Source organism: Megalobrama amblycephala, linkage group LG17, assembly GCF_018812025.1.
Source record: "Megalobrama amblycephala isolate DHTTF-2021 linkage group LG17, ASM1881202v1, whole genome shotgun sequence".
Classification (NCBI taxonomy): Eukaryota; Metazoa; Chordata; class Actinopteri; order Cypriniformes; family Xenocyprididae; genus Megalobrama; species Megalobrama amblycephala.
In genome coordinates, this window is record NC_063060.1 from 18,946,945 (window position 1) to 18,960,800 (window position 13,856).

General features: G+C 35.1%; 2 protein-coding genes across 2 annotated transcripts in view; both read left to right on the plus strand.

The window, feature by feature from the left end:
* egfra (epidermal growth factor receptor a (erythroblastic leukemia viral (v-erb-b) oncogene homolog, avian)) overlaps positions 1 to 3,827 on the plus strand; it is an 83,562-nt gene extending 79,735 nt beyond the window's left edge. The window contains exon 29 of the mRNA XM_048163234.1: positions 2,151 to 3,827. Coding sequence (XP_048019191.1) covers positions 2,151 to 2,506 — 356 coding nt within the window. The 3' untranslated portion in view covers positions 2,507 to 3,827. The remainder of the gene's footprint in view (positions 1 to 2,150) is intronic.
* A 1,587-nt stretch (positions 3,828 to 5,414) lies between these two features.
* npc1 (Niemann-Pick disease, type C1) overlaps positions 5,415 to 13,856 on the plus strand; it is a 29,164-nt gene continuing 20,722 nt past the window's right edge. The window contains exons 1-2 of the mRNA XM_048163235.1: positions 5,415 to 5,605; positions 12,444 to 12,572. Coding sequence (XP_048019192.1) covers positions 5,498 to 5,605; positions 12,444 to 12,572 — 237 coding nt within the window. The 5' untranslated portion in view covers positions 5,415 to 5,497. The remainder of the gene's footprint in view (positions 5,606 to 12,443; positions 12,573 to 13,856) is intronic.

The window sequence follows — 13,856 nt, forward strand, 5'->3', positions numbered from 1 at the left end:
GTTTTAAGGCTGTATGCTTTTTTTTTTTTTTTCTTTCTTTTTTTTTTTAAATGGAACACAAAAAGATACATTTTGAAGAATATTAACACTGTTTTTTCCCATCAAATGAAATTCCTATTGTAGTTCACACTACTTGTGGGCTGTATTCCAAGTCTGTGCTTTAGAAACAGTCCAAAATTTAAGTTCACTAAAAAGAATTACAGTATAGCTTTCAAATTTGAGCATATTCAAGTCATGTTTTTAGTATCAATCTCTAAAAATCAAGTATGTATTTGTAGTTAGTTACATGTTTCAGAATATCTCCTTTTTTTCAAGGAAGAAAGGAAGTCATACAGATTTATACAGAGCCCCTATAGAGACATGGTGATGGAAAAAGTATGAGATGGGATTTTAATGTCTTTACGTCCGCTAGAAAACTTTGCATTTGTTCACAAATTTTTTGCGTTCGTTTGCACACATCTTGCATTCCATAGTTTTGAAACGTTATGAGGGTAATCATCACTTTAATAGATGATCATACCCTTAAAGGGTTAGTTCACCCAAAAATGAAATTTCTGTCATTAATTACACACCCTCATGTCGTTCCACACCCATAAGACCTTTGTTCATCTTCGGAACACAAATTAAGATATTTTTGATGAAATCCGAGAGGTTTTTTTTTTTTAAATCCTCCATTGACAGCAATGAAATTACCACATTCAAGTCTAGAAAAGTTTGACTTTTTCTACTGAGTCGGCGTTCGGAAATAAACACTGAAGCTCTGCAATGTTAATAGTGTATGAGAATAACAGGGGAGAGATGAATTTGTTGAATAAAGTCGTCATTTTGTTTTGTTTTTGCGCACAAAAAGTATTCTCGTCACTTCATAATATTAAAGGTGCCCTAGACTGTTTTTTTACAAGATGTAATATAAGTCCTAGGTGTCCCCTGAATGTGTCTGTGAAGTTTCAGCTCAAAATACCCCATAGATTTTTTTTTAATTAATTTTTTTAGCTGCCTATTTTGGGGCATCATTAACTATGCACTGATTTTTTAAGCGCACCACCCCTTTAAGAGATGCGCTCTCTCTGCCCCACGAGCTCTCGACTATATATACATCGCATAAACAAAGTTCACACAGCTAATATAACCTTCAAATGGATCTGTACAAGATGTTCGTCATGCATGCTGTATGCATGCTTCGAATTATGTGAGTAAAGTATTTATTTAGACGGTTACGTTTGATTCTGTGTGAATTTGAGGCTATGCTCTGTGGCTAAAGCTAACATTACACACTGTTGGAGAGATTTATAAAGAATGAAGTTGTGTTTATGCATTATTATGTTTAAAAATGAAAATAGCAATGACTCTCGTCTCCGTGAATTCAGTAAGAAACGATGGTAACTTTAACCTCATTTAACAGTATATTAGCAACATGCTAATGAAACATTTAGAAAGACAATTTACAAATATCACTAAAAATATCATGATATCATGGATCATGTCAGTTATTATTGCTCCATCTGCCATTTTTCGCTGTTGTTCTTGCTTGCTTACCTTGTCTGTGCACAGATCCAGCCGTTAATACTGCCTTTCCTTGTCTAATGCGTCAAATGGGCTGGCATTATGCAAATATTGGGGTCGTACATATTAATGATCCCGACTGTTACGTAACAGTCGGTGTTATGTTGAGATCCGAGTGTTTTCCGGAAGTCTTTCAAACAAATGAGATTTACATAAGAAGGAGGAAACAATGGGGTTTGAAACTCAATGTATGTCTTTTCCATGTACTGAACTCTTGTTATTCAACTATGCCGAGGAATATTCAAATTCTGATTCTAGGGCACCTTTAAGGTTGAACTACTGTAGTCACATTGACTATTTTAACGATGCTTTTACTACTTTTCTGGACCGTGAATGTGGTAATTTTACTGCTTTCAATTGAGGATAAAAAAATAAAAAAAACTTAGATTTCATCAAAAAATATCTTAATTTGGTCTTAAGGTGTGGAACAACATGAAGATGAGTAATTAATGTCAGAAATTTCATTTTTGGGTGAACTAACCCTTTAAGGTATTTTTGTATGTAGATTCACATTTACATCTTAATGAACTGCTGATTAAAATAATTGACAGAATAAATTATTCAGCTAATGTTGTCCTCTTTCCCAGAATATATAAACCAGAATGAAACACTGATGTCCAACATGACCAACCCAATTTATCAACACCCAGGACCCTCCCGCACGATACCACACTCTACATCAGCGTTGGATGAAACTGAGGAAGAGTACCTCAACTGCTTCAAAAGCCCTGCTGTTGCCGCCCCACCCGAGTATCTGAACACGTCCCACACGCAGCTCCTCTCTGGCCAGCCGTTCTTCAGCATGCAGGGCTTCAACCCCCAAAACAGCATGGACAACCCTGACTACCAGCAGGACTTCTGCCCCCTGGAGCTCAAAACACACACCAACGGCCACTTGCCAGCTGCGGAAAATGCAGAATACATGGGGCTGGAAGTGCACTAGCATATTCTGGAGAAGAGTAACTGTTAAAATGAGCCACTTTACAGTAGGTAAAAGATGAAAGGACATCTATTTATAGTGGAAACACAGGCAAACATATCGCTGAGTTGTAAGCCTGCCGTCAAGGAGCTTTTCATAACCTGGGCTACCTTTCAAATATGCTTGTTTCGTTCTGAACTAGACTTGGTTGGATTGAACAACTGTGGCTCTCTCCAAATCTCATAAGAGACTATGAACGGCAACAGGATATGAATCCCACGTCGATGCCAGTAGAAACACGCTGGTGTGCTGAAATGGCATATCATGGAACAAGCTTGTCGACACGCATGTTGAGACTGCTACTTAAAGCTGCAGTCCGTAACTTTTGGCGCTCTAGTGGTTAATAAACAAAACTGAATGCGCCTTGTAGCCGGAACTACTTCTCTCTGTTTGTGTCTGTGATGAGTCACGCAGGTACTGGGCTACTTCCGCAGCGGTGCCGACCCGACCAGACTAATATAGTCCAAATATAAACACTTATTATAGGTGTACCGTATATTCAGGATAAGACAAAAATACGGTTTGGAAAAAAGATTCATGATGTACTCGCTCATTATACATTTTGTACATTTTGAACACAAAAAAGTTACGGACTGCAGCTTTAAGTATTCTGGTTTCAGTCAAGTCAATAATGTTTTTAATGAGCAAACAAATTACTGTGCTGTCTGGAATCATAAAACTTGGCAGTGGCCCCAGAAAGTATTTGGAAATTTAAGTCACATTTAAAAAATGTCTGAATTTCATTGCAAACATGAACTGAATATGAACATGAACATTTCCACCAGAAAGTGTGTAATATTTTTATTTTTTTTGTCTTTATTTTGAATAATATACACTATTGTTCAAAAGTTTGGGGTCAATAAGATTTTTTTTAAACAAATTAATGTTTCTATTCAGCAAGGATGCATTAAATTGATCAGACTTTTACAATGTTACAAAACATTTGTTTCAAATGTGTTCTTTTGAACTTTCTATTCATCAAAGGACCCTTGTAAACAATCCGATCTCACGGCAATTTGTACGTATTTACGAGTTGCCAAATTTGTATGAATTCATACGAATGCCCTACCCCAACCCTGCCCCTAAACTACCCATCACTGGGGTTTAGACAAATCGTATGAATTCGTACGAGTGAGGTCGTACGAATTAGCCACCTCGTAAAATGCGTACGAATTGGTCGTGAGATATCGTTGCCTGAAAATGCATCACAGTTCCCACAAAAATACACAGCAGCACACTGTTTTCAACATTGATAATAATAAAAAAATGTTTCTTGAGCAGGAAATCAGCATATTCGAATGATTTCTGAAGGAAAATACTGGAGTAATGATGCTGAAAATTCAGCTTTGCATCACAGGAATAAATTACATTCTAAAATATATTTATATAGAAAACGGTTGTTTGTCATATTATTTCACAATATTGCTATTTTTACTGTATTTTGATCAAATAAATGCAGCCTTGGTGAGCAGAAGAGACTTCTTTCAAAAACATTAAAAACTCTTACCGACCCCAAGCATACTCCTTCATATTTTAAAAAACCTAATTTAAATATATATTTGCCGTATATTTCTTTAAATGTCCCTTGTTTTGATATTGTAATGTATAGGCCGAGGATAGGCCAAAGATGTTTATAAATGTTTTAATAGTGACTCAAGTGTCCAGATACTTTCTGTTGGACACTGTATGTAAGCTGAACTCAGAGGCTGTTTGATGCCTCTCTGCTGTGAATGAAAGTCAAAATTGAGTTAAATTCAAGATTTAACTTATGATTTTGCTGGAAATGTTGGCTGTGTGGACAGGGCTACGACGATGATCTGTGTATGGATAGAATCAGCCTCATCCGAAGGCCAACATATGACTGGTACATGTACAGAACTGTAATATATGGCTGACATTTGCATTATTGTATCTAATAGAGTATTTTATCCATTGTCATACGAACCACATATGGGGTCACTCATATATTCCATTTCTGTTTGTTCGTCCATGTGTTTTCACCCTCCTGTACCTTGCTTGACTTAAATAATAACTAATTGAATCACACATATCTCACAGACAGAACATATCATGATCTCTATGATGTTGCACAAATCAAAGTAATGTGGTTGGATATCTTAAAGTCACTGTCCTCCTTCTAGCTTTGATCATTCTTTTGAAAACATTAACATTTGCTCTCAAAATATGGTGACACAGTTCTTTCTTCTTTTTCCTCTTGACTTTTGTTATATAAGAAGTAAATTCAATAAAGACTTCTTTTTATAAGAGGTGATCTGTACTTGTTAAATGCTTGTTGTGATACGATCAGTTGTGTTTTACTTGCCATTTCATCAGGGATAATTTCATCAAAGCTGTTTTAATCATTAATTCTTATCAAAAAGTGAGTATTGAACTCAAACCATATGTAAATCACCTGCTTTTATGATCACAAATGTGTGAACAAGTTAAGGGACCTAATATTTTTTGTGGCTTACAGGAGTTGTATTGAAAAAAGCAAGTTTGACCATATACTGCCATTGTGAAAAGAGAGAGAGAGAGAAAGAAAGAAGTAGGCTAAACTTAGAAAACAATTCATTATGATACCTAAAAGAACAAGAAATATGTTTAGTCGGCTAACAATTCACATAAGTTATTAAAGTTGTAATTTTAAGGGTGGACTAGCCTACACTCGACATTTATTTGTATAAAGTTTCAAAACTTGTTTTTTACGTCGCCGGCTTGGCTCATGAATATTAATATAGTCAAGCTCACGCGTTCAGTCGTAACATCTACCTTTCAGCAAATCAACTTGACCAGCGTCACTTTACTAATTGATATTCATAAACCACAACAGCGTGATCTGTGCTACACACTCTAACCCGGTAGGTGGCAGCAACACTAAATCCCTCGCACTCCCAGTCAGAAGAAGGCTGGACGGCGTTTAAAACAGGAAATAAGAAAGCTTCAGCCCAACAGATGAGAGTTACTCTAGAGAAGAGCTCTGGAGTCAGAGGAGCAATGCCTCTAGCCGGGAGAAAACAGATTTTCTGTCTTTTATGGGCCATAATTTTATTATCAAAGTCGGTAAGTGTGGCAGTGCGTTGTTTGTTTATTTGTTATTGTGTAGCGTTACGTATTTGTAGCTTAGCACAAACTTCATCCAGCCTGACAGTTTTCAGGAGTTGTCTGGTCAAAGGAATGTTGTGTATTTTTAAAGTCAAAAGCCTTGGTTTTAATAGTAGGAATTGTATTTTTGTCGTTGTAAGAATGAAACGGGCTCTTTTTTCCTTGTTAAACTCCAAGCAGAGGACAGAGGAAATATGATTTGGCTACATCATTTGAATCATCTGTCAGACATCGACATGTACGCAAAAGCACATGATCTAACCTGCAGGATCAGCGTTTAGTAGAGTAGAAACGCTGTTACGGTGTTTTGAAAGGACGGGAAGAGAGCTGTTAAGCTGATTGATGAGTCAAATGTGCCTTTGCGTTACGACACACTAGATTCCTAAACCCTAGTGAGCCACCTAAATAGGCAGCTTTGTTTTGGGTTGCACAGGTACTTTCCGAGCCTTCGGATTTACTATATAAGACCCTGTGATGCCCGAAAATGCTGTCTAGGTGGGTCGCTATGGTGAACGTGATTTCACCAAGTACAGCATGTTCCTGGAGCAACATTCCAGTCAACCAAGCAGATTTGAGGGACAAGTTTACCATTTATGTCAAGCTTAGGCTTACAACCTGGGTTAGGTGTATCTACAACAGTGTTATTCAACTATCATTTCCCTCTGATTTTAGGGGTAAGTTATGGGTAGGGATAGGTTTAGGTATTGGGAAAAGGTTAGGACTAATTTTTCAGATAGGAATGTTATTCCAGGATCAACAAAATATGTTGATCCAGGAACATGTCTTACTTGGCAAAATCAAAGTGACTGGGTAGCTATCTAGGTTTTGAGAAACCACCACTCTTTCATGTTGATAAGAAATAGATGCAGAAAGAAAGGGGATTACCTGTCCAAGTTCAAGTGCTCTTGCTTTCATTTAGCTTTTCCATGAATTAATGAAATTTGATCATTTTCATTTTGAGCTCATGAGCTGTTTTCATTAGGATGTAGTCCAAAACATGTTTCAAAGGTCACACAAGCTACTGTTTGGTCCAATTCATCATGTTTCACACCAAATCTGAAACCTTTAATCTAAATGAATCAACTTTTTCAGGATGTCTTTGTCTTATGTTGGATCTTTTGATTCATGCTGGTGACAGTGAGTCAGAATATAATTTCTTCTTTCTACTATAGTAACCTGAGATAAACATCACGAGTGTTTAGTAACCAAGTGATCCTAGTTGAGGTCATTTGTTTGGCTGTCCTATTGACTACTAAATAATAACATCAACTTTCTAGTTGTTCCTCAGTTTTTAAAGCTTTACAGTTTGTGTAACTGCTTCCTAATGACACTTTCACTTCTTATCTAAAAATACCCTTGGTCTGTCAAAATAAATACTGAAAAACCTGTGCTAAAATAAGCACTGGACCAGGGGAAGAAAAAACAACAACACTCAAACCATGGACAGTTATCAAGGAATTATTTTGTATTAATCTGTTCAACATGTACTACTTCAGTTTTCTTACTAAATGTCAAATACAATAATGTGTCTTATTTATTATCTAGTTTGAATTAATGAAAGATTGCAGACTAGTACAGCGTAGTTTCAAACTGCTTGTCAGTTCATATTTTCAGTGTTGTAGTTGAGACCAGAAGAGGGTCGAGTCTGAGTCAACTACTGTACGTGTCTTCATATCATTATAAAGAAGTTAATTTGTTGTTCCATCAGTAGAGAATAGCAGTATGTTTGCTATCGAGACTGAGAGGACACTAACATGCAAGCCCGACTCAAATGTATAATGACATGATCTTTGCATTAGTTTATATCCGGCTGGTTGCTTTTTTCCCCGTTCGTTATGCAGCGGAGTTGCATATTTAAAGGTTCCCTAGAATTGAAAATTGAATTTACCTTGGCATAGTTGAATAATATGAGTTTTGTACATGGAAATTACATACAGTGAGCCTCAAACACCATTGTTTCTTTCTTCATATAATCTTGTGCATGAAAAACACCACAGAAAAACAGGCGAATCTCAACATAACACTGACTGTGATGCAACAGTCGAGGTCATTAATATGTACGCTCCCAACTTTTGCATATACCAGCCCATGTTCAAGGCAGTATTAACGTTGTGGAGCTGCACAGCCGAATTATCAGACGTTCTGCAGGTATTGTGAAGCATGCAAGCAATGACAATAGCGAAAATGGCAGATCATGATCCATGATATCATGATATATTTAGTGATATTTGTAAATTGTCTTTCTAAATGTTTCGTTAGCATGTTGCTAATGTACTGTTAAATGTGGTTAAAGTTACCATTGTTTCTTACTGTATTCATGGAGACCAGAGCCATGTCGTTATTTTCATTTTTAACCCCAAAACGCTTGTAGTCTGTATAATTCATAAACGCATCTGCACACACAGTCTCTCCAACTGTGTGTAGCTTTAGCCCCGTTAGCCGTGCAGCACGTTATCAAACTCATTCAGAATCAAATGTTAGAAAACATCCACAAAATACATGCCATACTTGCGTGATCTGATATGCTGCTGCATCACAGTTTGTAATGATCCATTTTGAGAGTTATATTGGGAACTTCAGTATTGTTTATGCAATGTTTAATGGAGTCCGAGCTTGGGGGCGAGGAGCATGAGCATTTAAAGGTGTACACACCCCAAATCGGAGCATTTTTAATTACACCCCAAAATAGGCAGTTATTGGTATATGGTATATTAAAACAAATCTATAGGGTATTTTGAGCTGAAACTTCAGACACATTCTGGGGACACCTTAAACTTATATTACATCTTGTAAAATGTCAGTTCTAGGGCACCTTTTAAAGCTAGTGACATGAGAAAGCAAATTGATGTTCATGCAGCCAAGAGAAACACATAATAAACAAATCAGAAACGCATCCGATTTCATTTTTTTTTTTTTTTTAAATTATCACTGTAATACATATTTTATTTTGATTAATAATGAGGTGTTCTAAAATAGAAGCAAATAAAGTGTGAGAGTATACATATTAGCCTATATGCTATGGCATTTGTGTTGCTGTTTAAAGATGGCCATTTTTACTGTTTGGATTTATATGAAATTGTAACACTTTAAAATGAGTCAATTTGTAACATTAACTAAGGTGAATAAAAGTATTGTTCGTTGTTGATTAACATTAACTAATACATTTTTGTACATATTAATGTATTAGTTAGTGCTGAAATCAACAATGAACAATACTATGAACGGACCGATCAGGGTATAATTAATATATCATTTCTTTATTTATTTTTAAAAAGTACAGTACATTTTCATTGTTCAGTACTGTTTTTCAATTATTGAGAGAAAAAAAATAAATAAAAACAAAGTGTTTAGCACTATTTTATGTGTTCTGTTTGTTTTCATTCAGTATCAATTTCAAAAACTATCGGTTATCAGCCAGCGTGGTCCAACCTAGTTATCGTTATCAGTAAAATCCACTTTCGGCCGACCTTTACTTCAGTGCTCTCCGAAGGCATCATTTTAGGTAGTTTGAATAATAAAACTGTTATTGTAAATTTTTATTATACTCTTTAACTAGAGCTGAAAATAATGACAAATAACCATAATGCATGTCTTAAATGCAGTAGACATTTCTAAAAATCCCAAACAATTTTTATTTAAAATTATTATTATTATTATTATTTTTACAATTTGTGGATGTAATTGAAATATGCTGACACATCATATTTTTAATTGATTTCAATCAAATTAAATTTTAAAAATATAATGCAATTGAATAGAAAACGTGTCACGTTATATCAACACTTTTCACTAAAATATTTTTGCTGCTGAAAAAAAGCACTTCAAGATCTGATGAAATGGCAAAAACCTTTTATTTAATACCACTACCACTAATTTCAAAATGGCTACACTGTAAACCTGTATAAGTTGGGCTAACTCAAAAAAAATGAGGTAATCAGTTACATCAATTTTTTTTTTTGAGTTATGATGTTCCAAATTTTAAGTCAGCCGAACTATCAAGTTTTGAGTTTGTAGTACTCATGCATGATAATTACTCCTACCTTGAAGAACTGAGTTAGCTAACTCATACGTTTTGATGGCAATTAACATATTTACTTAACATATTTGTATTATTTTGAGTTCTTGCAAATCAAATGAGTTATATACTTCACTGTTAACCCTAATAAGAAAATTCAGAAAATGCCAACTTTCTAACTTGTTAACATGTTAACAATAGCATGGTATAGCACTTGCTGAATGAGTACAGCAATGTAAAACATGTAACTTGCCTGCTTTCAAACCAAGCAGCATGCACCACTTGTCACTATGATGGTAACTCTCCAAAAACCCACATTAACAGAAACTCTTCTAAATTAGCATAACAAAACATTAATCACTACTAAATCTCCCTTACCATTAATCTTGCACAAAAAAATCATTATAAAACACTTAATTTTAGCATTTACTCTCCCTTTCGAGTGCCATGGGCAGGGCATGCTGGGAAATAGAAATCCCAGCCCAGTTTCAGTTAAACTTAAGTTAGTCTAAATTAAAAGAAATGAGTTCATACAACTCAAAACAATTAAACAGTTCAGTTTTCTTGAAATATGTCAGTGCTTTGAAAAGAAAAAGAAAGGTCTAAATATTCATAACAGTTAATTTAACTGAACTAATTTGTGAAATTTAAGTTTGTTCTACTCAAACCAATTAAGTATTTTGAGCATTAGGGTTTACAGTGTAGTTATCATCCGACTAATCAGCCTGACAAACATATTGGTACATTACCACTTGTTTGACAAGTAAGGTTTTATGAAATATGCACTCTACTAAATAACGTTTATTAGTGACCTGGACTCTGTCTGGAGGTATTGGGATTTGGGAACAAATGTCTGTTATGAAGCTTTTTATCTTGGTCGTATGACTAACAGTGAGGGAAGATTCAATTAATTCTGTTATATTCCCTATAGTCACTCATAGCTGTTGTCATAGTATGATCAGCCAGTCGCATAAACTTAGCCACTATGTTAAGACTGTTTTAAGAACTAGTTTGACCAACCAGCTGTTGGACAAGAGGTAATCAGTCTGACTTTTCCAATTAGACTGCTCTACCTTTTTATGTAACTGGCTTTAAAAAAGTTCACCCTGTTTTGAAGAAGGGGAAAAATGAAAAGAATAGATGACTAGCTTTTAAGACTAGTCTAAGCACTTTATGGTCAATGACATGGTGCATATTTTTGTGTCCAAGTGTATTATTTCCTTTTCAAAACATTTTGATAAATTTATGACATGTATCCCTTTATTCTATAGAACCTATTTAGTTTGAATTTATTTTTAGTACATTTAAATAATTCATATTATTTTATGTTTTATCATGAAACCCCCAAAATGTCAGGTGGTGCAACTGCCCGAACAAATGAACAGACTAAGAAAACTATTTAAAATGGTGTCTTAATACTAAATATCATGGCATAATTTTAGGTTTAAAACCTTTTATATAAACACATTTTATAAATATCAGTAGTTGAGAGAATTGAAAAACTTTTGTGCAGCAATTTGTATATTCTCAAATGTCAGGGCGGCACAACTGCAAACATTGCTCTTTTATTATGAATTGACAAGGTAATAATAACAGTAAACATGATAATGCATCATCTGGTGACCCCCAGCTGATCTTTGTGGCAGAGTGTACAACAGTATATATACATACAACTATTTAGTTGTACCGCCTGTCATAAAAAGTCAAATAATGAATTTTAAACACTTTGAAATGTTATTTAACAATTGAAACTTGTTTAAACACATTGTTCATGACTCATTGTTCATGACTCACCAATGTGCATTACATCAGTTTTGAAAAGATTTTTTCTTTAAAAAAAACACCCTTTTTGAAGGGTCAACCAGCTACGTGTTACTAGAGGGAAAATCAAATCAGTTGTTTTGGAGTTGTATATGGTGGTACAGGTTATTTAGAGATCTTTGTTTTGTAGGGGGTTTCACATGGAAATTATCAGGGTGTTAGTTTCTGAATTTCTTAGGCCCAGCATACTCATAGTTTCATAGCAATAAGTGAGTCATAACGTGGTCCTTGTATCGTTCAACACAAGAGAACAAACAGGCTAAAGGAATGGTGAAAATGATGACTCGGCTGTCCAAAAGTTTCCTGTTTTCCTGCGTAAGGGATGGTCCTTTCACTCAGTCACATGCACAGTCAAGTCACGCTCTTTTGTTTCCAGATGAGCAAAGACTGTTCAGCACAACAAAAGCTTGACAGTTCCTCAGTCGACCCTTGACCTTTGTAACACTTTGTACCATTTGCCATTTAAAAAAAATAGTTTTTGATCTTAAAAACAGTACATCATAATACAGTACGTAATTTTGATGTGGAGGCACGGTTCTATTGAATGCAACACATGTGCCTGTGAATTCTAGTCACATGACTGCAAAACTGACGAAATAGCTGAGGAATGCACTCTGGTTTCATTGAGATGCATTCTGGATGAGTGACATGCATGTGACAGTATTGGTGAGTTTATTGGTGAGAGATTTTTTTTTTTTTTTTTTTCTGCACCAAATAAAGTGAAATGTCTTGTGGAGGACAACGAGAGCTTTTGTCTTGAAAGTAACCCCATAAATAAAACTGAAAAGGGGAAGGAACCTGATTTTGAGGAACATTTAATTTTAAACATCAGTTTTGCATCATGCCGAACATATGTTCAGAGCAGAGAGGAGATGATGATCTAAAACGTTCATGACTGAGTTTAGAAATTGTTATTCCTAAATTATTGTTCCCAATGTTTTCTCACGTGTGTCCGCCCAGGTGCATGGCCAGCACTGTATATGGTATGGTGAATGTGGAAACTCCCCTAAAATTCAAGAGAAGAAGTTAAACTGCAATTACACAGGCCCCCCTATACCTTTACCTGATGAAGGACAGGAACTGCTACAGGTAAGAGAACATTCACCTTTACAACTGTTAGTCTGCTCTTCATGACATTTGTATAGAAGGAATAATTCACCTAAAAATGAAAAATGTCATTTACTCACCCTGACTAGAAACATGATATCAACATGTTAAAACATGAGCGAACTAGTTAAACATATTAGCATCATGCAAAAACATCATGCCTGCAATGTGCTAGCAGTTAGTTAAATCATGCTAGAATGTGCAAAACATGTTAGCAGTGTGTTAAAACATTAGAAATATGTTAGAAACATGTTAAGCATGTTAAAACATGCTAACAACGTGCTAAAACATGCTAGCAACTTGCACATGTTATCAACTAATATAAACATGTTAGCAATGTGCTAAAACAACATTTTATTGACTTCTCTGAGTAAAACCTTCAAACTTGAAGCTTTTCAAAGTTATTTCAAACTTCCAGACCAATTATTGCCTTGCTTAATGAATCTAACATCAAAGTTTGTCATCAAATTTTATTCATCTAACATTCACTTTCTGCCAAACATTCTTGGTCCTTAGACTTTCACACAAAGTTAATGGCATGTAGTCACAGGATGAGGAGAACACTCACTTATTTTATTTCTGTGGAGAAAGAATATAAAAAAACCCACCTTTGCCTGACTTATACATACATACTCCCTGGTTTGCTGGGCTTCAATGTAAATGTAGAGTGGACAAAAATAGAGAAGTTTTAAATGTTATTTTCACAGCATTAAAGGAAATCATATGGGTTTCAATATAAAATATATATAAAAATAATGTATTAGGCTTACGCTGTAAGTGATGAGCAAAACAGACAAATAATTCATTGCAATTATTTGTTTGACAGTTATTCATCAGATCATAATTCATAGTCGTGACAGGCCTAACTGAAACTACTTCTTTTTTTTGGAAAAAAAAAAAAAAAAAAATCCTTTGAACGTAACTTCAGTTTGACATTTTGACAAAGGGATTCTTCCTATTATCTCACATGTCAAACCACACAGTGACAAATGCTGAGTGAATGAAGTGAATGAAGACCAAGATTTCAATCGATGTTCGAAGAATATAATTTAAGCAGCCGCTGTTTAGTCATGGGTGATCTTCACGCTTATCATTTCCTGTACTTTAAAGCATAGGAAGCCATAAAGCCCTATAGACTACAGTAACACTTCAGTGGACTTAAGGACTTCAGTGGATCTTCCTTTTGCATGCGCACTCAAACAATGAGAAGTTTCATCACCATCAGCGTTAAACAGAATTGCAGAAAAGAGTGGCTGTGTTTTTAGA